General features: G+C 38.1%; 1 protein-coding gene across 10 annotated transcripts in view; it reads right to left on the reverse strand.

Moving 5' to 3' along the window:
* Positions 1-12507: 12507 nt before the first annotated feature.
* Positions 12508-25684, reverse strand: part of NXPE1 (neurexophilin and PC-esterase domain family member 1) — a 34844-nt gene continuing 21667 nt past the window's right edge. For all 10 annotated transcript variants that reach the window (XM_070273627.1, XM_070273620.1, XM_070273619.1 and 7 more), the window contains 4 exons: positions 20699-21432; positions 18239-18300; positions 13667-13879; positions 12508-13291 (listed from right to left, as the gene is read on the reverse strand). In XM_070273627.1, the coding sequence (XP_070129728.1) occupies positions 12756-13291; positions 13667-13879; positions 18239-18300; positions 20699-21432 (1545 nt within the window). In that variant the 3' untranslated portion in view covers positions 12508-12755. The remainder of the gene's footprint in view (positions 13292-13666; positions 13880-18238; positions 18301-20698; positions 21433-25684) is intronic.

Below are 25684 nucleotides of genomic sequence, written 5' to 3' on the forward strand. Positions count from 1 at the left end.
TGCTTTTTGTGTTTCATTCAAGAAATCTTTACCTACCTGAATATTGTAAATATAGTCTGTTTTCTTCTAGAAGCTTTACAGTTTTGGCTTTTTGTTTGATCCTATCATCTATCCCGGATTGACTTTTGGGGATTTGAGGGATAAATACTTTTGGGAAGTAGAGGTCAGGGTTCGTTATTTTTCTCCCACTGGATATCCAGTTGTTCCAACACCATTTGTAGAAAAAAGACTATCATTGAGTTGCCTTGGTGCCTTTGTTGGAAATCAGTTGAGTGAATTTTCTAGGTCTATGTCTAGACTTTCTATTCTGTTTCTATAATTACAGTTTTGGTGTTTTCTTTGAGCCATGGATTATTTATGAATACACTGCCATCTTTAACAACAACTCTAACATTTGACCATAAAATCATTTTATTAGGGCCATATCAGGACTGAGGCTGAATGGTTAGAACCCTGAGTAAGAATGTCCATACTCTAAAGTGGTAGTTCTCAAACCTAGCAGTATACATGAGGTGTTAAAAACAAGAACAGGGGCCGGCCCAGTGGCGCAGTGGTTAAGTGCGCACGTTCACTTCTCTGCAGCCTGGGTTTGCCGGTTCCCATACCGGTTGCAGACATGGCACCGCTTGGCACACCATGCTGTGGTAGGCATCCCACATATAAAGTAGAGGAAGATGGGCACGGATGTTAGCTCAGGGCCAGTCTTCCTCAGCAAAAAAGAGGAGGACTGGCAGTAGTTAGCTCAGCTAATCTTCCTCAAAAAAAAAAAAAAAAACCCACAAAAAACAACAACAGATTTTGGAACTCCTTCCAAGAACTAATTTTTAGTGTAAAAACTTGGAAATTTCTGCTTTTTAAAAAGCTCTCCAGGTGATTCTGAGACATCCAGTCAATTTGGGAACCATTGTCCTAAGTACTACCTCTTACAGCAAAGAGCAGACTTATAGTCATGCAGTGGGTTCAATGTGTTTCATTATTTCAATGTACACGCTAGACCTTCAAAAAAGGGAAACAGAAAATTAGCCTATTTTTTCAGGTATTGAAGTGAACATGAATCTCGAGTCATCTTTTGGTGACCTTCTTTTTAATTTGGGAGAATATGCTGCTTATTGTTGTTGTGGTATAGTTAAGATATTTTCACGTTGCAAAACTACTGGAATCTGGATGACTGTTCTGCTGTTCAAATACGGCAACTTAAAATTTCAAGGAGGAATCTTTGGGGCCATGGAGGCAAGCGCCTTATTTATTCCAGGGCTAATGGATCAGGAAAGCTCCAAGCAAGCCAAGAGGGCTGTCAAATAAAGTGCACTGCTGTTCAGGACCCCAGAGGGAAGAACCTAGAGATAATGGCTTTCAGAGGGACTTATGATCTTAATGTATTGGTGATAACATTAAAAAATTTTAGTTTCTCAGTAGATTTTATGTTTAAAAAATTACAGTCTTCTCTTAGGTGAGTGGTTCTCAACTGGGGATGACTTTGTGTTCTGGGAGACATTTGGCAATATCTAGAGATGTTTTTGGTTGTTAAGCTGGGAGGAGTGCTACTGGCATCTAGTGGGTAGAGGCCAGGGATGCTGCTGAACACTCTACAATGCACAGGACAGCCCCACAACAAAGAATTATCCTTCCCAAAATGTCAATTGTGCTGTGATTGGAAAAATGTGTCTTAGCCAATGGAAAAGAAGAATTTTTCTACAAGTGACTATTTGGCAACTACTTTTGATGGCACAAAGAGTTCTCAAATCCATATATCCAAAATCAAATTCATGCCCTTTCTTGCCAAATCTTGGACTTCTTTCAGTGTTCCCTTTCTTGGGAAATGGTACCAGTATTCTTCCTATTGTGCAAACCAGAAATCTAAGACTCACACTTTATATCTCTTTGGTGTTCTATACTAGGTGTGGATTTAGTTTTATTTATGCTGCTTAGGATTCACTGGGCATCTTAATCTGAGGATACGTATCTTTCATTTCTTCTAGAAAATTCTTAGACATTATTTTCAAATTCTTTCCCCCAAAAAACCCCTCATCATGCACTTTCTTATTATATATTTAATCTCTCTCGCTTTCTGTTTCATATTTCCCTTTCCTGTCTTCCATTTCACTAATTCTGTCTTCATCTTTGTCTAATCTGCCACTTAACTCATCCATGGGGTTTTTGGTTTTAATGACTATATTTATATTTTTCATATCTGGAAGTATCATTTAGTTCTTTTTCAAATCTGTGTGATATTTTTGTTAGTATCTTCCTTTTTCATATATTTGATTTTATTTTATGTGCCTTTAATAATTTTAAATGCTTATAGTTTTTAATGGTAACTCATCTGAAATTCTTTTTCTTTTTAGATATTTGTAGCATTCTTTTAAAGATTTTATTTTTCCTTTCTTCTCCCCCAAATCCTCTGGTACATAGTTGTGTATTTTTAGTTGTGGGTCCTTCTAGTTGTGGCATGTGGGACGCCACCTCAGCATGGCTTGATGAGCAGTGCCATGTCCATGCCCAGGATCTGAACCAGCAAAACCCTGAGCCACTGAAGCAGAGCATGCAAACTTAACCACTTGGCCACGGGGCCAGTCTCTCATCTGAAATTCTTAGAGGTCTAATTTCATCATACCTTCTGATTCTTGCTTATGTTACATGGTTTCCTTGTGTTGTTTTGTAATTCTGGATTGTGATTTTATGATTGGTGGGATTTATCTATGGCAATCCTGTGTGGTTTGTTTTGAGTGTGCCAATTCAGAAAGAGTTTTCACTTGTTTCTGTTAAGTTCTCTTAGGGAATTATCCCCAGATTCCTTGCTTATTTATTTAATTAGTTATTGGATTGGTGTTTCCTGAACTGCACAGGTGGTATACATTAGAATTTCAGATCTTTATCAAGGCAGGTTTGTGCTTACTAACTCTCAGGGGGAGAGTTTTGCTTCTTTATCAGAATCTAGGACAAAACAGACAAGCTTCTTTGTCAACTTTCATTATCAATGGGTATATTTTTTTTTACCAGTCCAGCCTTTCTTTGAGAATAGCCCTTTGAAGGTTTAGGCTTATGTAGGGGTTTCAGGCCAAAACCTTGTCTCCTGTTTGATTTAAAGCAAGAAAGCCAGTGAGGCTGGAGGGTAATGAATGAGGGGCAATAGTAGTAGGATAAGAAGCCAGGGAGGTAATGAGAGGCAAGAACACGTAGGGCCTTGTGAGTCATGATGAGATGTTTCACTCATACTCTGGGTGGGGTGAAAAATTATTGGAGGGTTTTGAGCAAAGGTGTGACATGCAAGAATGTGACCTGATTTTTATTTTAAATAAATTTCTCTGGTTCCAGTTGGAAAATAGACTACAGGACCTGAGGATGGAATCAGGGAGAAAAAAAATTGAATACTATTGCAGAATTGTGGATAAGAAATGATGATGACATACACTTGGATGGTTACAATGGAGGTGGTGAGAAGTGGTAAAATTCTGAATATAGTTTGAAGGTGAAGAAAACAGGATTTGATGATGGAATGAATATGTAGTATATGTAACAGTCTTCAAGATTTTTAGGCATGGGCAACTGGTAAGAAATATATTGCTATTTACTGAGATGAGGAAGACTGGATAGAGTGGGTTTGTGGAGGAAAATCAAGAGTTTGGTTTTGGACATTTAGTTTAGTTTTTTTTTTTTTTTGGAGGAAGATTAGCCCTGAGCTAACATCTGCCACCAATCCTCCTCTTTTTGCTGAGGAAGACTGGCCCTGAGCTAACATCCGTGCCCATCTTCCTCCACTTTTTTATATGTGAGACACCTACCACAGCATGGCTTAACAAGCAGTGCATGGGTGCTCACCCGGGATCCGAACTGGCGAACCCCGGGCCGCCAAAGTGGAACGTGTGCACTTAACCACTGTGCCACCAGGCTGGCCCCTACATTGTGATCTTAAGCTTGAGATGCCTGATAAGCCATATAAGTGAAGATGTTGAATGGCAGTTAAATATATGAGTCTGGAAAAGTTCAGAGGAAATGTCCACATTATACCTAACAATTTAGAAATTGTCAGGTTGTATATGGCATGAAATTCCATGGGACTTTATAAGACTACCTATGCATTTAAAAAAGGTGTTTGTTATAAATTATGTAGAATTTCTAGGTATTGTGTAGCAGATATGTTTTTAGATTATATTGGCTACCATATTAGGAGAAATAGAAGTATCTTCTCTTTTTTTCATTGTGGTAAAATACATATAACATGAAATTTACCATCTTAACCATTTTTTTTTATTTTTTAATTTTTTTTAAGATTTTATTTTTTTTTCCTTTTTCTCCCCAAAGCCCCCCAGTACATAGTTGTATATTTCTCGTTGTGGGTTCTTCTAGTTGTGGTATGTGGGACGCTGCCTCAGCGTGGTCTGACGAGCAGTGCCATGTCCGCGCCCAGGATTCGAACCAACGAAACACTGGGCCGCCTGCAGCGGAGTGCGCGAACTTAACCACTCGGCCACGGGGCCAGCCCCACCATTTTAACCATTTTTAAGTGTACAGTTCAGTAGTGGTTAAGTATATTCACATTGTGCAACCAATCTCTAGAACTTTTTCATCTTGTAAAACTAAAATTCTGTATGCATTAAATAACAATGCCCTATTCCTCTGTTCCTCCCAGCCCCTGGCAACCACCATTACACTTTCTTTTTATTGAGTTTGACAACTCCAGATGCCTGATATAAGCGAAATCATACAGTGTTTGTGTTTTTGTGACTGACTTATTTTACTTGGCATAATGTCCTCAATGTTCATCCATGTTGTAGCATGTGCTGGAATTTCTTTCCTTTGAGACTGAATAACATTTCATTGTACATATATTACTACATTTTATCTTTTCATCTGTTGATTGACATTTGGGTTGCTTCCACCTCTTGGCTATTGTGAATAATGCTATTATGACAGGGGGTGTGCAGTTATCTCTTTGAGACCCTGGTTTCAATTCTTTTGGATACATACCTAGAAGTGGTATTGCTAGATCATATGGTATTTCTATTTGTAATTTTTTGAGGAAATGCTATACTGTTTTCCATAGTGGCTACATCATTTTACAGTGCTACCAACAATACATAAAGATTTCATTTTCTACATGTCCTCATGAACACTTATTTTCTGTTTTGCTTTTTTTTATGATAGCAACCAACCTAATGGGTGTGAGATGATATCTTATTGTGGTTTTGATTTACATTTCTCTAGTGATTAAAGACATTGAGCATCTTTTCTATGCTTGTTGGCCATTTGTACATCTTCTTTGGAGAAATGTCGTTTCAAGTCCTTTTCCTGTTTTTTTTCTTAATTTTTTTTGCTTTATTGAGGTCATAATTGTTTATAACATTGTGAAGTTTCAGTTGCACATTACTATTTGTCAGTCACCATATAAACGTGCCCCTTTACCCCTCTGCCCACCCCCAAACTCCCCTCTCCTCTGGTAACCACTACTCTGTTCTCTTTGTCCATGTGTTAGTTTATCTTCTACATATCAGTGAAATCATGTCATGTTTGTCTTTCTCTATCTGGCTTATTTCACTTAACATAATACCCTCAAGGTCCATCCATGTTGTAGCGAGTGGGATGATTTTGTCTTTATTTATGGCTGAGTAGTATTCCTTTGTATATGTAGACCACATCTTCTTTATCCACTCATCAGTCAGTGGGCACTTGGGTTGCTCCCACATCTTGGCTATTGTGAATAATGCTGCAATGAACATAGGGGTGCATAAGTCTCTTTGAATTGTTATTTCAAGTTCTTTGGATAAATACCCAGTAGTGGAATAGCTGGGTCTTATGGTATTTCTATTTTTAATTTTTTGAGAAATCTCCTTACTGTTTTCCATAGTGGCTGCACCAGTTTGCATTTCCACCAGCAGTTTATGGGAGTTCCCTTCTCTCCACATCCTCTCCAACATTTGCTATTTTTTGTCTTGGTGATTCTTGCAATTCTAATGGGTGTAAGGTGATATCTCATTATAGTTTTGATTTGCATTTCCCTGATGATTAATGATGTTGAGCATCTTTGCATGTGCCTATTGGCCATCTGTATATCTTCTTTGGAGAAATCTGTTCAGATCCTCTGCCCATTTTTGGATTGGGTTGTTTGGTTTTTTGTTCTTGAATTGCATAAGTTCTTTACATGTTTTGGAGAATAACTGCTTGTCGGATATATGATTTGCAAATATTTTCTCCCAGTTGGTGGGTTGTCTTTTCATTTTGTTCCTGGCTTCTTTTGCATCGCAGAAGCTCTTTAGTCTGATATAATCCTATTTCTTTGTTTGTTCTTTTGTTTCCCATGCCTGAATAGACATGGTATTTGAAAAGATCCTTCTAAGGCCAGTGTCAAAGAGTGTACTGCCTATATTCTCTTCTAGGAGTTTTACGGTTTCACATCTTTCCTTCAAGTCTTCAATCCATTTTGAGTTAATTTTTGTGTATGGTGTGAGACAATGGTCTACTTTCATTCTTTTGCATGTGGCTGTCCAGTTTTCCCAACACCGTTTATTGAAGAAACTTTCCTTTCTCCATTGTATATTCTTCACTCCTTTGTTGAAGATTAGCTGTCTGTAGATGTGTGGTTTTATTTCTGGGCTTTCAGTTCTGTTCCATTGATCTGTGTGTCTGTTTTTGTGCCAGCACCATGCTGTTTTGATTCCTATAGCTTTGTAGTATATTTTGAAGTCAGGGATTTTGATGCTTCCAGCTTTGTTCTTTTTTCTCAGGATTGCTTTGGCTATTTGGGGTCTTTTGTTGTTCCATATACATTTTAGGATTCTTTGTTCAATTTCCATGAAGAATGTCATTGGGATTCTGATTGGGATTGCACTGAATCTGTAGGTTGCTTTAGGTAATATGGACATTTTAGCTATGTTTATTCTTCCAATCCATGTGCATGGAATATCTTTCCATTTCTTTATGTCATCTTCGATTTCTTTCAGTAATGTCTTACAGTTTTCATTGTATAGGTCTTTCACCTCCTTAGTTAAATTTATTCCTAGATATTTTATTATTTTTGTTGAAATTGTAAATAGAATTGTATTCTTGAGTTCTCTTTCTACTAGTTTGTTATTGCAATATAGAAATGCCACTGATTTTTGTAAGTTGATTTTGTACCCTGTAACTTTGCTGTAGTTGCTATTTCTAAAAGTTTTCTGATGGATTCTGTAGGGTTTTCATATTTGTAGAATCATGTCGTCTGCAAACAGCAAAGAGTTTCACTTCTTTCCAATTTGGATGCCTTTTATTTCTTTTTCTTGCCTAATTGCTCTGGCCAGAACCTCCAATACTATGTTGAATAGGAGTGGTGAGAGTGGGCACCCTTGTCTTGTTCCTGTTCTCACAGGGATGGCTTTCAGTTTTTCCCCATTGAGAATGATGCTGGATGTGGGTTTGTCATATATGGCCTTTTTCATGTTGAGGTACTTTCCTTCTATACCCATTTTATTGAGGGTTTTGATCATAAATGGATGTTGGCTCTTGTCAAATGCCTTTTCTGCATCTGTTGAGATGATCATGTGTTTTTTATTCCTCATTTTATTAATGTGGTATATCACATCGATTGATTTGCAGATGTTGAACCATTCCTGCATCCCTGGTATAAATCCCACTTGGTCATGGTGTATGATCCTTTTAGTGTATTGCTGTATTCTGTTTGCCAATATTTTGTTGAGGATTTTTGTGTCTATGTTCATCAGCAATATTGGCCTTGATTTTCCTTCTTTGTGTTGTCCTTGTCTGGTCTTTGTATCAGGGTGATGTTGGCCTCATAGAATGAGTTAGGAAGCATTCTGTCTTCAATTTTTTGTAATCATTTGAGAAGCATAGATATTAAATCTTTGAATGTTTGGTAGAGTTTTCCAGAGAAGCCATCTGGTCCTACACTTTTATTTTTGGGAGGTTTTTGATTACTGTTTCAATCTCTTTACTTGCGATTGGTCTATTCAAATTCTCTATTTCTTGTTGATTCAGTTTTGGGATGTTGTACAAGTCTAAGAATTTATCCGTTTCTTCTAGGCTGTCCAATTTGTTGTGTGCCTTGCTTTTTTAAGAAGGATATCTTTTGAATATGTTTTCATTTCAGTATATATTGAGCTGTCTCAGTCATCCATTAGGATGGACACACATTATTGCATAGTATGGATGTCATTCTTTAACCTCCCTGTCAGTGGACATACAGATTTTTCTAGTCTTCTGCTAATACAGGGTTGAATTTAGTAATCTTGTACAGATACCCTGGAAATGGAGTTAGTGGGTTGAAATTTAACAGCATTTGATTGTCTGTGTTCTAAAAAGTGAAAACGTTTGTGTTTTTGTTCTAGCAATTGTCTTCATGTAACGTATAAGTTTATATCTACAATAAATTTATATAAAATATTTCATCTTCTCTTTCTTCAGCAATATCTATTGACTCTCTACTATAAGCAGAGACCAAAATTATGTATCTTTGTGTTTACCCTTATTTCCTTAAATATGTGTTTTAATAAACAAGTTATATATGTCATATATAGTCGTATATATCACTATATATAGTATATATAGTATATTATATGTTGTATATACTGCATATATGTTATTATACGTACTATATATAATGTAGTATATGCTAAATATTATAGCACATAGTATATACTATATTATATAAATATATACAATAAATATAATATAAATAATAAATATATATAATATATAATAGTATATATTGTTATATATAACTTGTTTATTAAAAGATGTATTTTTAATATATGTGTATATATTCATGCATATGTATATTACTTATTAGCTTTAAAAAGTATCTTTTAATACCAGGCTAAAAATGATAAGGAATTTCTCCACCTGTCCTCCTCCAACTTTTCTTATTTACAACATTTCTACATTGTCACAGTTTATAATATTTACATTCTGTTTTCCAACCCTAATCTCGGTAGTTTTATCATGTTTTTGGCTAGTACCATGGTTAAGTGGATTCAGTAATTGTCATCATTCTGTTTGTAGGAGGTTTTACCATTTATCTCTTGTTTAGCTGAAGTTGGTCTTCTACATTTTTTTAAAAAAAGAGGTTTATAGGGACCATATCCCCTGAGTTTGTTGTAACAGTTGGATTTTTAAAAAAAGGCTGAATCTATAAATAATCTGAGATTTATTTGATATGAGGTTTGATGTGAGAATACAAATTAACTTGTATCCTACAGTAATGTCTGATAACTAGTGAAACTATTTTGCTTATTGCTTCCTTAACCTTCAGAAAGATGAAACTGTCCAAGGACAAATTTAGAATTAATAGATGCTTTCCTTCAAGGAAACGGAGACCCAAACAGAAAAACATGTGTTCAGTGAATTTGAGGGTTTAGGGGAGAAAATAGTTCAAGTAATGAATACAGAACCTACTTTGAGAAGAAAAGGAAATTGGACTAGAAGAGGTCTTATAAGGTGAAAGAAAATGGAAGAATCATGGAAACATGCCTGGGACAGAAGAGGCATTCAGTATATTTTTGTTTACTGAATCAGTGAGTGAATTCAACATTTCTGGGAGGTGTAATGAGAGTGAGAGTATAAGAAATATAGAAGATTAGGAGTTGGTGGTTAGAAAGTGTGAGATGTTAGTTGGGTGATAGCAAGGTTCAAGGTGTGGCCCTCAAAATGGGTTGTCAAAATACGTTAGATGTGAAGGTTACTGGTACTTGGAATGAAAACTCACCAGGAGGCTCGAGGCTTGAATTGGTTTGGATGTGGGATCTAAATTCTTTCAGGGCAGTGGAAGGAGTTTCGGGAGAGGATGAAGACTTAGCCAGCTACCTACTTATTCAGTGAATATGGGGAAACAATTAACTCTGTGAGGTAGGTCCTATCTTATATTCATTTTATAGATTAGAAAATGAAGCAGGAAGATGTTAAGTAATTTGCATATGGCCATAAAATTAATAACTGCCAGTGTCAAGATTCATATCCAGGCAATCTGACTCTCAAGTCTATGATCTAACTTTTCCATACCCACCTTCAAATTTGTGTGAATGTATGTGTGTCTGTGTGGTGGTGGTGGTGGGGCAGGTGTTGTTACTGTATGTGAGTACGACCCTAGGGGATGGTGCAGAGGCTGAGCACCATGAAACTCCTAGATTTTGTCCCATCAGCCAGAGTTGTCCTATGGGGCAGCTCAGGGAGCTCTTGAGTCTACTTTGTGTATACAGTGGTCCCCCCTTATCCACAGTTTCACTTTCCGAGGTTTCAGTTGTTCACAGTCAACCAATTGCAGCCATCCTCTGCTGCTGACATCCAACCATCAACATCCTAATGGCTCGATGATCCTCCTTCTGAAGGTCAATAGTAACCTAATGCTATGTCACAATGGCTACGTCATTCACTCACTTCATCTCATCACATAGGCATTGTATCATCTCACATCATCACAAGGAAGGGTGAGTACAGTACAGTAAGATATTTTGAGAGAGAGAGACACCATATTCATGTAACTTTTTTATAGTATATTGTTATAATTGTTCCATTTTATTATTTTGCTGTGAATAATTTGTAAATTAAACTTTATCATAGGTATGTACGTATAGGAAAAACATAGTATCTATAGAGTTCAGGACTATCTGTGGTTTCAGGCATCCTCTGGGGGTCTTGGACCATATCCCCCATGGATGAGGGGAGACTACTGTATAGTTTGGAAGGAGACTTTTCCATTCCATAGTCACCCTATCCTCCAAGACCCAGCTGGTCACAAGGGATGGAGACTGACATTTAAAAAAAAAAAAACCCTTAAGCATTTAAGAAACCATGATATTTCTTCAAAATGTACTGAACAATGTATCCACTTGTTTGACAAACATTTTAGGACCTGTCTTGCGCTGGGCATAGTAAGAGGCATTCAAGGCAAGATCCCTACTCAAGAGTAATTTAAAATTTAGTTGGAGACACAAATTAAGACAAAATAGGTTTAACTCTATCTCATTTACTTTGCTCTCTCAGGTTATAAAGTTATGGGTAAACTGAGGGAATATTAAATCTTTCCCAATTAAAAAACTACTTGGGGGCTGGCCCCGTGGCATATTAGTTAAGTTTGTGCTCTGCTTTGGTGGTCTGGATTCGTGGGTTTGGATCCTGGGCGTGGACCTACCCCACTCATCAGCCATGCTGTGAAGGCAACCCACACACAAAATAGAGGAAGACCGACACAGATGTTAGCTCAGGGATAATATTCCTCAAGCAAAAAAAAAAAAAAAAAGAGGACGTTTGCCAATGGATGTTAGCTCAGGGCAAACCTTCCTCACTAAAAAAAAATTAATAATAGTAAAAAAATAAAAAGTGGCTCTTTACCACAGATAGTGTGAGATGTACTGTTTGAGAAGCTTTATCGCCTTGCTTTTCACATTTAAGTCTATGATCTCCCTGAACAGTTTGTGTGTGTGTGAATAGTGTAATGTAGAGGTCCAATTTTATTTTTTTCCACATGGATATCCTGTTTTCCCAGAGGGGAAACTATTAATTTTTGTATGTTGAACTTGTTGTAGGTCATCTTCTAAATTCTTATATTTAGCCTCAGCTTGTTTTTTTTTCCTGAGGAACATTTGCCCTGAGCTAACATCTGTTGCCAATCTATCTTCCTCTTTTTTTGCTTAAGGAAGATTGGCCTTGAGCTAACATCTGTGCCGGTCTTCCTCTATTTTGTATGTGGGCTGCTGCCACAGCATGGCTAATGAGTGATGTAGGTCCACACCTGGGATCTGAACCTGTGAACCTTAGCCACCAAAATGGAGAGCACTGAACTTACCCAGTACACCATATGGGGCTGACTCCTAGCCTCTTAGTTTTTTCCTAGAAGAATGATGAAATAAGCATGGACAGTCAACTTCTGTTCCTTTCTCACATGTACTGCCAGTACATTATTGAATAGAAGTAGTGATAGGCATTCATGTTTTCTTCCTGAAATGTTTATGTTTCATTCATTAAGTGATATTTGTTGTAGTTTTCTGGTAGATAACCTTTCTCAAGTTACGGGAGTTTTCTTCTATTTCTAGTTTGTTACTAGTTTTTCCCTCAGCTTCCAAGGGATCTGTGTTCAATTTTATCAAGTTTTTTCTTTTAAACTGGGGGTTGGCAAACTATGGTCTAGAGGTCAAATATGATCCACAATGTTTTTTTTAGGGCCCATGATCTAAGAATGGTTTTTACATTTTTTCAAAGTTGGGTAGAAATTAAAAGAAGAACAGTGTTTCCTGACGTGAAAATTATATGAAATTCAAATTTCAATGTCCACATTTTATTGGAATATAGCCATCCTTATTTGTTTACATGTTGTCTATGGCAGCTTTCTTGCTACAATGGCAGAGTTGAACAGTTGTGACAAATGACTTGCAAAGCCTAAAACATTTACTGTCTAGCCCTTTACAGAAAAACTTAGATGACCTCTGTTTAGACCATCATGGCAATCACAAGTTTACTGTCTTTTACCTTACTAAATTATCAGGTACAACTTCAGCCACAAGTAACAGAAATCATGACCCAAACTTGCTTAAAGAATAAGAACATTTATTATCATACATAGACAAGCTCCAAGCTTGGTGTAATCGTTCTTCATGTCTTTTTCTTTTGGCTTTGCATCCTATGCCAGTTGTCTTTGTTTTTAAGCATCCTCCCTGCCCAGACAGATTATCTTAAATTTGATTTTCTTAGTCCCTAAAATAAATTAACTTCTTGGACAAAACAAGCAGGGTTATTTGCAGAGATTGGGCCACAGAGATTTTGTTGTTTGTGCTTTAGCAGATGTAGTTTAAGAACATGTTAATCTGATTTCCAATCACATGGTCAGGTGGGTGGACATTATTGGTGCCATATGCAATAGTCATGTCCCAGGCATCAATGACACCCACGTTGAGATCTTTGAAAATGTCCTTCATGGTAAGATATTGAATGTAACCATGGAAATCTCCAAAGCTTTCTGTGTTTGAATGCATCTCCCTGATGTTTTCTGTCTTAAGGATCACTTTGGTGGCTGGGCTTCTCAGGAACAGTCGTTCAATAGCCTTGCGGACATTGATGGCCCTGCGAATGAAAATGTCAATGGGGAAGAGTCTGAAGTGCTGGCCAAGTGTGATGCTGATGGCTGTGTTTTTGTCACCTGGTATCCGGTCAATTTCCCGAGGAATATAACCCTCTTCTATCACAGAGTAGAGTTGCATTGTGACAAAAGGATAACTATGTTTTTTCCATTGAATCTGAGTGTGTCTTTCTGCATCCAGGAGCAAATGTTTCTTAAAAAGTCCAGTTCCATGAAGATCAAAAAATTTTAGTGCTGATAAAAAAAAATAAATCTTTTAACTAGAAGGCAATGATTAATATTTTTTAAAGGGATATCCTATCCTTTAAAGTAGTCACCTACCTAGATTATTTTTGACTGTAGCATTTCTACCCTCTAGGGCAGAGTACCTGTTCATACATGTGAAATGTCAATCAAAATGTAAAGTTCTCACTGGAGTTTATAAAGAGGAACATTTCTTGTGAAAGAGGGAATACAATATACTACACAATATATTTTAAATTAAAAGGCTCAAATATAGAAAGCTAAATGAAGTAAAAAACAAGACAGCCAAATGAAAGAACAGAGATCGCCTTGAAAGTATTTTAAAATCAGCCTGAACTTCTAAAAGATTTAAAAATAATTACATACTTTTTACAACTTTGGGTAAGTAGTAGATCCACTGACGCAGCGTAGAGTCTCCCAGGAGGTAAATGAGTTTTCCTTTCAAACAGTCTTTTATCTTAATTGTATTAAACTGAGTCTGGTTGCAAAACGTTGTAATCCACCTTCCTTCGAAAGTGTAACCACCAGGGACAGGAACCTTCATTCCAATTTGGCATTTCTCTTTTATGTTTTCTCTCTCTGGTAACAGAGATACTTGTGGTAAGTGATTTTATTGGCATAAGTTAAATATCCAGCCTTCTTTCTTTCTTTTGAGGAAGATTAGCCCTGGGCTAACGTCCACAGCCAATCCTCCTCTTTTTGCTGAGGAAGACTGGCCCTGAGCTAACATCCGTGCCCATCTTCCCCTACTTTGTATGTGGGATGCCTGCCACAGCATGGCGTGCCAAGCGGTGCCATGTCCGCACCCAGGATCCAAACCAGCGAACCCCAGGCCACCAAGAAGCAGAGCGTGTGCACTTAACCGCTGCGCCACCAGGCCGGTCCCTGTCCTTCCCTTTCTTGATCTCTTTCTCTCGTCCTCTAACTCCGATTTCCTAATTCCTTACCTTCCTAGTACATTCTTTGATCACCAGCTTTGCTTTAGGCAGTTCTACGCATTCTTTTGAGAGACTTTGAGTATCTTGACTCTTCCCTGTTCATTTTCTCCCAAATCTGGTCATTAGCTAAGTCCTGATGTTCTGTCATTTCTTTGCCATCCCTCCTGATTCTGTGGTGACTTAGGCCTTTGTCTCTAACCTAAATACTCGTGGTCTTCAAGTTGGTGTCCTTGCATCAAATCACTTACCTTTTGTTCCAGGAATGAAGCAATAATCTTATTTTTTCTATTAATTTTTTTATAGGAATATTTTTAATTTTTCAAAAAAGGCTTAAATATGTGATACTATGTCCACATTTCAAAAACCTCAAACAGTGTAAAATACCTAGCTTGAATTAATATTTTTTAATAGGATTTTGCTAAAGGTGCCATACAGCAGCCAACACAAACGAATATTTTGAGATTTTCCATCAAGTTCCTTTAGAATTACAGGCTCTGTGGCACATGGTCTGCCTTCTAACGCATCACAGGTACCAAATGTTTTGCTGTGGCATAACAAGATGATCAGATTTCTCACCTGTGTGTTTCCTTGTCACTTATTATGCCACGCCCCCTGCGGCCCCCAGCCCCAGCCAATGCCTGTATTGCAGGTTTTGTTACATCAGCACTTCTGTGCCGATATCTCATTCTGTATTAGATAGGAAGCAAATAATAGTGATTTAAAAATATAAATTTGCTTATCCTTCATGTAACAGTCCTAGAGTGAGCAGACCAGGGCTAATATGATATTCATGATATCAGGGACTCCAGTTCCTTCTGTCTTGTTGTTCTGCCATTTTTTGGGGGGAAAGGGGGTAATAATCTTAACTTTATTATTTTTTCCCACAGCTTTATTGAGGTATAATTGGTATACAAAAAACTGCACACAATTAATGCATACAGTTTGATGAGTTTGAATATATGCATACATCCATGATACCATCACCACAATCAAGGTGCTGTTTTTAACCTATGACTTCAGTCTCATGGCCGACCATGGCTTTTTCATCTCTCCCCGTTATGTGTACAATTCAGCCAGTAGGAAGGGGAGAAATGAAAGGGTCGGCCAAGTTGTTTTACTTTTAAAGGCATGACTTAGAAGTTTCCCACATCACTTCCACTCACAATTCTGCCAAAAATCTAGTCACGGCCATAACTAGCTGCAGACAATGCTGTGACGTTTAGCTTGGTGACCATGGGTCCAGCTAAAATTAGGGGGTTCTATTGTTAAAGAGGGAGGAAGAAATGGATATTGGGAGAACACCCACAGTCTCTGCTTCACTCTCTGTGCTTAGCTCCCAAAGGCCTTGCAGTCTCTGCCTATGTCCACTGTGTTTGTAACCTGTGGACAAAGTGGCAAAATGGTGCTGGTGGCAGAATTGGAAAATTCTGGAATAGCTCTTATCTGGAATTACTTGGAATAGCTATTAAGTCCTGGTGATTTGACTTGCTAAAGAGAGTTTTCATCATCCTCTAATTATTTTGGCATTTCAGTGTGATAGGGCTTCTTTGAGGCTTGTCAGCATTGCACCCTGGATGGTTGAATACCATAACCCTGGAAACTTACGGTCCATACTTATTAAATATTCCCCATCCTAAGAATGTACTGGTATATTTGGTGAGAAGATAGCCTTTGAGCTTATTATTGTAAACCATATCTTGTATAATTTATGGGTCAAAGCATTCATTTTGCCAAGTGTCAAACGAAGCGCTCTGCAGGGCTATTTGAAATATATAAGAAATTCTGTTATGATTAGTCTTACATATTTATTTACTTAATAATTTTAGAATAGGCTTGAGTATTTTTAACACTATGTTGGTAATAGTGTTAAGATTCCATTATATTTGTGGATTAGTTTAGAGACTGTGGTGGGCAGGCTAAAGCCCTCCCACCCCCGACCCAAAGACAGCCAGTCCTAATCGCTGGGCTCTGTGAATATGTTACCCTCCCTGGCAAAAGGGACTCTCCACATGTGATTTAGGGTATGGATTTGAGATGGGAGATTATCCTGTATTATCCGGTGGGAACAATTTAAATCTCATCAGTCCTCAAAAGTACCAGAGGGAGGTGGAGGAACGGGTCAGAAAGATGTGATGTGAGTACTTGACCCACTGTTGCAGCTTTGAAAAATGGAGAAAGGGGGCTGTGAGGAATGTGGTGAGCCAGAAAAGGCCTGGAACACAGTCTATGCGGGAGCCTCCAGAAAGGAATGTGGCTTCTACACTTTGATTTTAGCTCAGTGAGACGTTTGACTACTGAACTACAGAACTGCAAGATGATGCATTTTGGTTGTTTTAAGCCACTCAATAAGAAAATGATACAGAGATGTCTGACATCTTTTCAATAGCAAGTCATTCCATTCAGAAATAATATTTTTCTTCTATTTACCTAGATTTTATCTTATATCCTTCAGCAACATTTTAAATTGTCTTTCTATAGATCATGTACTCTTTAAAAATTGTGAATTAGTTTGTGTGTGTGTGTGTGTGAGGAAGATTGGCCTTGAGCTGACATCTGTCATTAATCCTCCTCTTTTTGCTGAGGAAGATTGGCCCTGAGCTAACATCTGTGCCCATCTTCCTCTATTTTGTATGTGGGATGCCGCCACAGCATGGCTTGATGAGCTGTGCCTCAGTCCACACCTGAGATTTGAACCTGCGAACCCTGGGCCGCCAAAGCTGAGCACACAAACTTAACCACTACACCACCAGGCTGGCCCTGTGAATTTGTGTTTTTTAAAGCACAAAGTGGATCATATCACTCTCTTCCTTAATTGATTTTTGTAGCTTTCAAAAGCCTTCTGAATAAACCCTAAAATCCTCAGCATGGTACTTGAGAACCTCTATGATTTAGTTTCTTCCTCTCCTTTTAGCCTCATCCTTTGCTACATTCCATCAAATGCTCTCACTCCATTGGCCTGTTGAACGAAGTTCACGATAATTTTGCTCATGACTACAGTTATCAGATTAAAAATACAGGATACCAAATTGGAATTATTTCTAACAAGGAATAATTTTTGTGTATTTCTCCTGCAATATTTTCCCTTTATCTCATGTAACATGCATAAGCAATTAGAAATTACTCAAATTTAACTGATACCCTGTATTATTATTTGCTAAACCTGGCAACGCTACTCATGGTCTTTATGAGTTTTCCCTTTACTTAATTATCTGTCTATAGGTATTCTTCAGGGCTAAGTCAAATACCAACTTCAGCATAAGCCCTTTTGCCTTTTTTACTGTCTTCATAGAATTAGTAGGTTGAATGTCTTTCAGATGGCAGCCTTGCTAAACATTTATTTTTCTCCATTTGTCCGTAATGCCTCATATCTATTAGAACCTCAACAAACATTGGCTGAGTAAATGAATAAATTTAGGCAAGAAATCATTCGTTGAAGCAAATCTCCAAATGAATGTTATTGGTAAACTCAGGTAGGCTTTAAAGAAGGTTAAGGTAGTATAAACATTATTCTTCATCGGTAACATAGCTTGTGTTTGCCACTAAAACATGTTTAATGAAATGGAGTCTCTATATAAAATTGCTAAGTCCCTCCACTAAAGGTTAAGATGTTATTCCAACAGAGAATTAGGATAACCAAACCCAAATGTTCCTACTCTGAAGCTGTGGGTGTCCATCAGAGACGTTTGCACAGTGCCCTAGACAGAATCGCTGACTTAGGAGACGCACTCCCAGGTTTAAATATGAATGTAGGATATGAATACTTCCTCCTTTTGGGTAAATTAAGATGAAATCTGTTATAAAAACAGTTTGAAATAATTTCTGTGAATTGGTTTCTCTCTTTAAAATCCAAAGCAATTGACACCATAGACACCTGCTAAGAATTATGCTCCAGGAAAACCATGATTACTAGGATTGATACTGACAAACTTTCCTCTTCATAATACTGTCTCTCAGAAGATGCATGCCAAGCACCATCTACCACAGGACAGAGCAGACTTACGGTAACATTGGGAGACGTGAATGTGTTCAAGATGTTTCATCATTTCAACTCCGACATTGGACCTTCAAGAAATAAAACAGTAAATTAACCTAATGTCTGTCCACAGGATACAAGTAATAGAAGTCACCTGCTTGTGAGTGAAGGATAATTTAAAATTTTCTCCAGTTGGAAAGTAGTATTCTTTTAAATTTTGTACGCATTGGGCATTGCATATGAATTGGGATTTTGGAAAACTGTCTAACTTTCTGAGAGCACCTAAAATCCAGGGTAGCTCTACTCATCTGCCACATGCAATCAGTGTGTCCTGGAATTTTAGATTCAACGTATTTATCTAATCGGCAAGTTCTCTTCTCTTTTGCTGCTTCCACATCACTTATGCGAGTTCATACAGTATTTTCCTTGGATTATTGTGAGCCTCTAATTGGCCAGGCTCTCTCAGTTTTAGCCCACCTATTTTCTTCAACATAACTGCAAGAACACCATTTCTAATTGCAAATACAATTGCATTCCTGCTTAAAATCCTTTATTTAAAATTCCCATCACTTACCTAAGGTGTTCAGGCTCCTTAGCTTGGCATGAAGACCCCTTATCACAGGGTTCCTACTTCCCTCTTTATCCATGTTTTCTGCTGTGTTTACCTTCCATTTGCCCTAGAAACTTGCTTTCTGAAGATTGTAAGGAAGATATGCATGAAGGAAGATAATGCATTTGCCTAGTCCACTGCTGTCTCCCTACTATCTATCAAAGTGGCTGGCAGAAAGTCGTGTTCAGTCTGATGCATGAATTAATATACATTGCATTTCTGTCCTCCAGTTAACGAAAGACTACCTCACTCTCCCTGCTTTGAAGCTCTTACCTTCTCTTTGACTCGCTCTTTGTTTCAAACCTGTGTACATGTGTCTGTAAGTGGTGGCAGGCAGAAAGGGGCTACAAGGGGAATGGGGACCCACGTACCAGGTACAACAGATATAAGTGGTACCCAATTCTCTGCTATGGATGTCTCTTGAGGTTCACTTTGGAGAAGGGAAGGGAGCAGCACATTTTCATCCTTATTTTGCCGGGACTTAGTTCTAAAGATGGTTAGTGGGTAGGAGGAGATTTGGTGAGCTGCACCATCAGAGATCAAACGGAAAAAACAGAAAGCCAATGTGCTTTTACTTATTTCAGAAGGGAGTCAGGGACTATATATCAGGAGCCAACACTTGGACAACTATGTGAGATGTGGAATGCATGTTATTTTTCCATGGTTGTTATCCATACTTTCTCTTGGCATATTTTTTGAAAGCTTAAGGAAGAAAGACTAAGCTTGACTTTGAAAACTGCTAAGAAAGGGGTTGTGAGAACCTAGCATTCCACTTTGTCACTAGGGAAATTGAATCCCCAGGAAAAAAAAATGGATAGTTGCAGAATGGAAGGGAAAAAGAGATGGACTGAGCCTGAGACTTACAGAAAGTTAGCAAAGAAGCAAGAGAGTCTGAAATGGATAGGTCATCCCAGGGCTTAGCCCACAGGTTCTGGGATTTGTGGTGGCACATAGCTACCCTTTGCAGATTCTCAAAGTGGCTTAGGACGAGACCCTGATAGTTCATTCTAAGCAATGAAGTGTTTTCCAGCTTGGTGGAGAACTGGGAGACCAGGAAGTGAGCATCTGTTTATGAGCAAGGGGAGAAAGGCATGGCATTGATGCAGCCATAATTGATAGGAGAAACGTGCTTGCTCCCCAGTTTGTGGAGTCCTGTTCAACCAGGGGCTTCCAAGAATCACTGGATCACGATTTGGGGAGTTTGAAGGACTCCTGCAACCTGAGCAGCACATACTGAGGAATATCTGATCTTGAGATCAACTGGAGATGACCAGTAGGAATTGTCTTTTTGGAAATATTACTCAGGCTGCAGTGTGGACAGTGGTTTAGAGAGGGTAGGATTGGTGGGAGGGAAGCTATGACAAATAGTCTAGATGATAAGATGAGGATCTGAACTCAAATAGCAGCACTAGGCATGGAGAGAAATGGATGAGTACAAAAGATATTTAAAGGCAGAATCTACAGAATATGATATGGGGGATGAAGGAGCATGGAGGTTATCACACACTTATCAAGGAATCCTTTTTTGCTGTAACATCTATTAACACATAGCAGAATACTTTTACACTGAACATGTTTTATAAAACCTAGGTCTACAGTAAAAGACATGACTGAACCTGAGAATACTGGTCATCATGGAGAAGTACAGGCATGTATAATAGATTTCCACCTTGGGTAGCCCTCTTTTATTGAACATTTCAGTGAGAATGCCAACCTTGGCAGTGAGAGTCATGGACAGGGGGCTCATGAAGACACCACATGTCTCAGCAGACTTTGAGTAGAAGAGGCATCCGAGAGGGTCATGCTCAATGTTAACTGAGATGGGCAATGTAGCTCTGCCTGTAGGCACCTCTCAGTGTACCTAAAAGTATGCTTACCTGTTAAAAAGGCTTTTTTCCTTGACAGTAAGATAAGAAATTTCTCGATTCTTGGTGGTCATGTGAGTCAGGGCCTCACAGGGCATGTGTTGAGGTCTCACGCAGTAGAAGGCTTCTTGGTCTCGAGTCTCCAGGTACTCGCACAGTTCAGCACTTGATATTGGGGTCAGGCCACATTCAGTGAAGACTTGGCTGGTGCCATTAACAAATTTACCTTTGAAAATCACTCTGTCATAGCCTTGGTTCCTTGCCCTCCAGAGAGCTGACACCCCTTCACTGGGGTGGATGAGCAGGAGAGACAGAGAGACCTGGCCCTCCCAGAACAGAGTGAAGCTGACAAGGTAGGTGCCATTGTTAAAGTCTGTCACCTTTCCTGAAGCGCCTGCCTTCAGGGCCGGAGAGGACATCCTGGCCCTCAGGAAATCCCCGCCATATTCCTTCCTGCGTCCCAGGTGGTCCCTCACCTCCACCAGGATGTCTAGTTGATCACCCCTGCAGTATGTGTCTTGAGGGTTGAGGATGGTGACTCTGCTGTGTGCTGCACTGGTGGTGGTGTTCACATGGGTGAAAGGTCTGGGTGGGATCAGCTGGTCTAGTTTCTCCTTGATTCTCTTTATTTTCAGCTCAGTCTCTGTTGGTGACTTTAACGGGCTCAGTGTTGTTTTAGGTTCTGAAGACACTGTGAAGTTGTTCCAATGATAGAGGGAGATGGGTAGGTTTAGAGCAGACCAAAACTGGAATGACAAGGAATGTGACATACTGTGAAATGAGCCTGTCCAAGTCATTTTTACTTATTATGAATTTAAATATCTATTTACATATTATCATCAGTATTATGTAAATGCTCTGACAATTTTGAATAAAATGTAAACATTTATCTTTTAACCTCAATATTTTTAGAGAATTCCTGAACAGTTGTAGATAAATATGTTGAATCCAAAATATAGAGCTCAGGGAATTCATATGAGTTAAATTGATTCTGGTGCATTTGCTTTTCCTTTCCTTATACATCTTATATCCAGTCATCACTTACTTCTGTTAGTTCTACTTCTGTGTATATTTTACCTACGACTAATGGTCTTTTCCTCCCCAGCTGTGCTGTAGTTCAGGCCACCATCATTTGTTGCATGGGTTATAGTAGTCATCCCAAGGGTGCAGATCGTCTTCAGTCCTGCTTTCTCTCCAGTTAATTTTCTCCATTGTATCTAAATCAGTTCTTCTGAAAACTCCATTCACGTCTCCTCCATGCTTAAAACCCCTTCAATGGCTTCTCATTACTCTTGGGGTAAAGTTCGATCTTCATATGGCTTTATGCTGTGGCCTCTTTTTAACTCTCTCGTTCCTGCCACTCTTTCTCTTGCACTCTATGTTTTAGTAAGACTAACCTTTTATTTTCAGGAGCTGACCTTCCTTTCTTTCAGCTCTTGCTCTTTACTAATACATTTTCCTCTTCCTGGATTGCTCACCACCTCCACATTTTCCCCAAAACCACCTAAATATCTGTTGACTTCTAACTTAGAAGTCGTTAGAACCTTAGAGGTCCCGTCTTATCCTTTTAGCATTAGACCTTGTTTTATAGGTACTCAAATTCAGTGATTTCCAATCTTGTTGATAGTCAGAAGGTTCACAGCAAAATTGAAAGGAAGGTATAGATATTTCTCATATACTCCCTGCCCCCACACATTCACAGCCTCCCCCTTTATCAACATCCTCCGCCAGAGTGGTACATTTGTTACAATTGATGAACCTACATTAACTCAATATAATCACCCAATGTCCATAGTTTACATTACACTTCACTCTTGCTGTACACTCTATGGAGTTGGACAAATATATAATGACACGTATCCATCACTATAGTGTCATACACAGTATTTTCACTGCCCTAAAAATCCTAAGCATAGGAAATTTTTTTATGGCCCTAAAATTATTCTGTATGGTACTGTAGTGGTGGATGCATGACACAATGCAAAAATCCGTACAATGAAGCTTAATCTATGCAAAATTTGAAAAAATCAATTAGGAGGTTGGGAGACACAAGGATGAAATGTAGACCGACAAAATCTAACTGTATTATAAATATATGACATAACCCTCCTGAAGGGGATGGGGTCTTAGGGGTCGGTGACCTAAGTAACTTTGGAAATGAATGGTGGAGACTGTAAGACTAAAGACTAAACACAAAAGAAATTGCATATAAGGACTGTACTCTTCGTTAACAGTTCAGAAACTATCAATTATGTATAATGGGATTGAACAAATAAGCAAATGGATGACAGCTGATGGGAGTCAGATTTCTCATTGTTAGAGTGGGAGGTTACAGACAAGCAAGAGAGGAAGGCTTGAGTGAGCTGTATGATAATGGATGAGAGAAATATCAGGATGTACTCATGTTTAGCTTAATATGGATTCAGATTTTATATATTTATAAATGTACACACAAATTATAGATATATGTGTATTACTGGTTAGTAGCACACATGTTTCTGAGCTCTGTCTTCTGAGAGGGTCTAGAAGCAAAACACCCCAATAGTAACAAACACGCTCAGTGTCCAGATCTTGGTTTCTGATACCATTCTCCTGTAAAAGGAACCAGGGCTCCTTGGGTAAGTGGCTGATTCTAGGACTAGGGCAAGGGACATACAAGATAAGCCTGAAGTATCTTGTAGTTCCAGAAAGGAAGGAAGTACTCAAAAACAAACAAACACAGGAGCCAACTGAAAGAGTTCTCAATGGCCAAAGCTGGAACAATTTGAACAAGAAAAGAATGTTGTGTTGGATTATAACCCAAAGGATGAAACAAATATTCATGAGTCCACACTGATGTAAATAAAGGACTGAATAAATAAGTGTATGGGGAACAACAGACAAATCTCCTGTAAAAAGGAATTCCAAATAATTTATGTGGATACTCCCCATTCAAAGAGGTGGAACAGAACTGCCCAGTCCTCAAGTGTGGGATTGATCTGGTAACCTCACTCTTAAAGAGCACAATATGGAGAAGAGTGGGTGAGGAGGAAGAGGAATCTTATCATGGAGAAACCTGAAAAACACTACATCAGCCAGATGATCAAATTTAACATCATCAGTAATGAGTCATGTTGGTAGCATGTGTCCTTGATATGATGTGACGAGAATGGCACTTTACCACTATGGTCTTCCTTCTACACACCCAAAATCTGTTTAACCATGAGAAAAACATCAGACAAGCTAGACTGGAAGGACATGCTATAAAATACCTGACCTTTGTTCCTCAAAACTGTCAATGCTGTCACAAACAAGAAAAGTCTGAGAAACTGTCACAGTCTTGAGAAGCCTAAGGAGATGTGACGACTAAATGTAATGGAGCATCCTAGATGGGATCCTGCAACAGAGAAAGGTAAAAACTAAGGAAATCTGAAGAAAGTGTGGACTTCAAATGATAATAATGTGTCAGCATGAGTTCATTAGTTGTGACAAATATGCTATATAATGTGAAAAATAGGGGAAATTGGGTGCAAAGTACAGAGGAATAATTCTCTGTGATATTCTTGTAATTTTTCTGTAAATCTGAAGCTATTCTAAAATAAAAAGTTCATTAAATCTTAATAAAATTAGAAATTGGACAGGAATACAGCAGGTAAAAGCAAAAGCAAAAAAAAAAAAAAAAAAGGAAAGTAAGCAGGTATTTGATAAGGGTAACATTCACACCAAAAAGTATTGAGACAAAAGACGACACTTTAGGGGCTGGCCCTGTGGCCGAGTGGTTACATTCACGTGCTCCGCTGTGATGGCCCAGGGTTTTGCTGGTTTGGATCCTGGGTGCGGACATGACACTGCTCATCAGGCCACACTGAGGCGGCATCCCACACGCCACAGCTAGCAGGACCCACAACTAAAATATACAACTATGTACTGGGGGGATTTGGGGAGAAAAAGCAGAAAGAAAAAAAAAGAAAAAAGAAGATTGGCAACAGTTAGCTCAGGTGCCAATCTTTAGGAAAAAAAAGGACACTTTATATGCTAAAGGATAATTAATCCACAAATGATTAATATTTATGTACACAGTACAGCAATACATTTACAAGGCGGAAAATATCGGAGGTTCAAGGAGACATACAGAAATTCACATGAATGATTGGTGCCTTTAATACATGACATATCTAAGACATATCAAATGGACCCAAAATTCTCAAGGTTCTAAAAGACCTAAATAATACGGCCAGTACAGCAGATCTTATAGATATATACTGATCTGTGAATTCCAGTAATAGAGAATATACCTTCTTTTCAAGGACATATGAAACCTTTAAAAATATTGTCTGTATCTTAGGTCACAAAGAAAATCTAAATAAATACTAACTAATAGAAATAATAAAAGAACATTCTTTGATTATATGCACATATTTAAGAAAAATTCATTAAAAAACCCCCAAATACTATTCCACCTGAAAGTTAAAAAATTAGTTTCTTTCTTTCTTTTTTATTGCGGTTACGTTGTTTTATAACATTATATAAATTTTAGGTGGACGTTGTTATATATTTCGATTTCTGTGTGGATTACATCATCTTCACCACCCAAAGACTAATGACAATCCATCACCACACATGCGCCTAATCAACCCTTGAGTCAAAGAAAAATGCAAAATAATATTATAGAGTTTTGTTAAAATAAACATAGTTAACACATTATATCAGAATCTATGAGATACAGCTAAAACAATTATTAGATGAAAATTTATAGTATTGTCTCTCTGTGTATACATGTAGACTATATCGTCTCTCTATGGTATCTATTGAGTCTATGTATATAGACATTGTCTCTATGTTTTTCTTTTTTCTCCATATATATATGAATTAAACACCCATCTAAAAAGTCAGAAAAAGGGAAAACAAAGTAAATGAAAAGGAAGCAAAGGGAAGAAGTTAGTCAGAAGGGAAAAGCAAAATTAATGCATTAAAAACTGCAAAATAATAGAACAAACAAAAAGCTTTTTTTATTAAAAA

This window comes from Equus caballus, chromosome 7 (assembly GCF_041296265.1).
Source record: "Equus caballus isolate H_3958 breed thoroughbred chromosome 7, TB-T2T, whole genome shotgun sequence".
NCBI classification, from domain to species: Eukaryota; Metazoa; Chordata; class Mammalia; order Perissodactyla; family Equidae; genus Equus; species Equus caballus.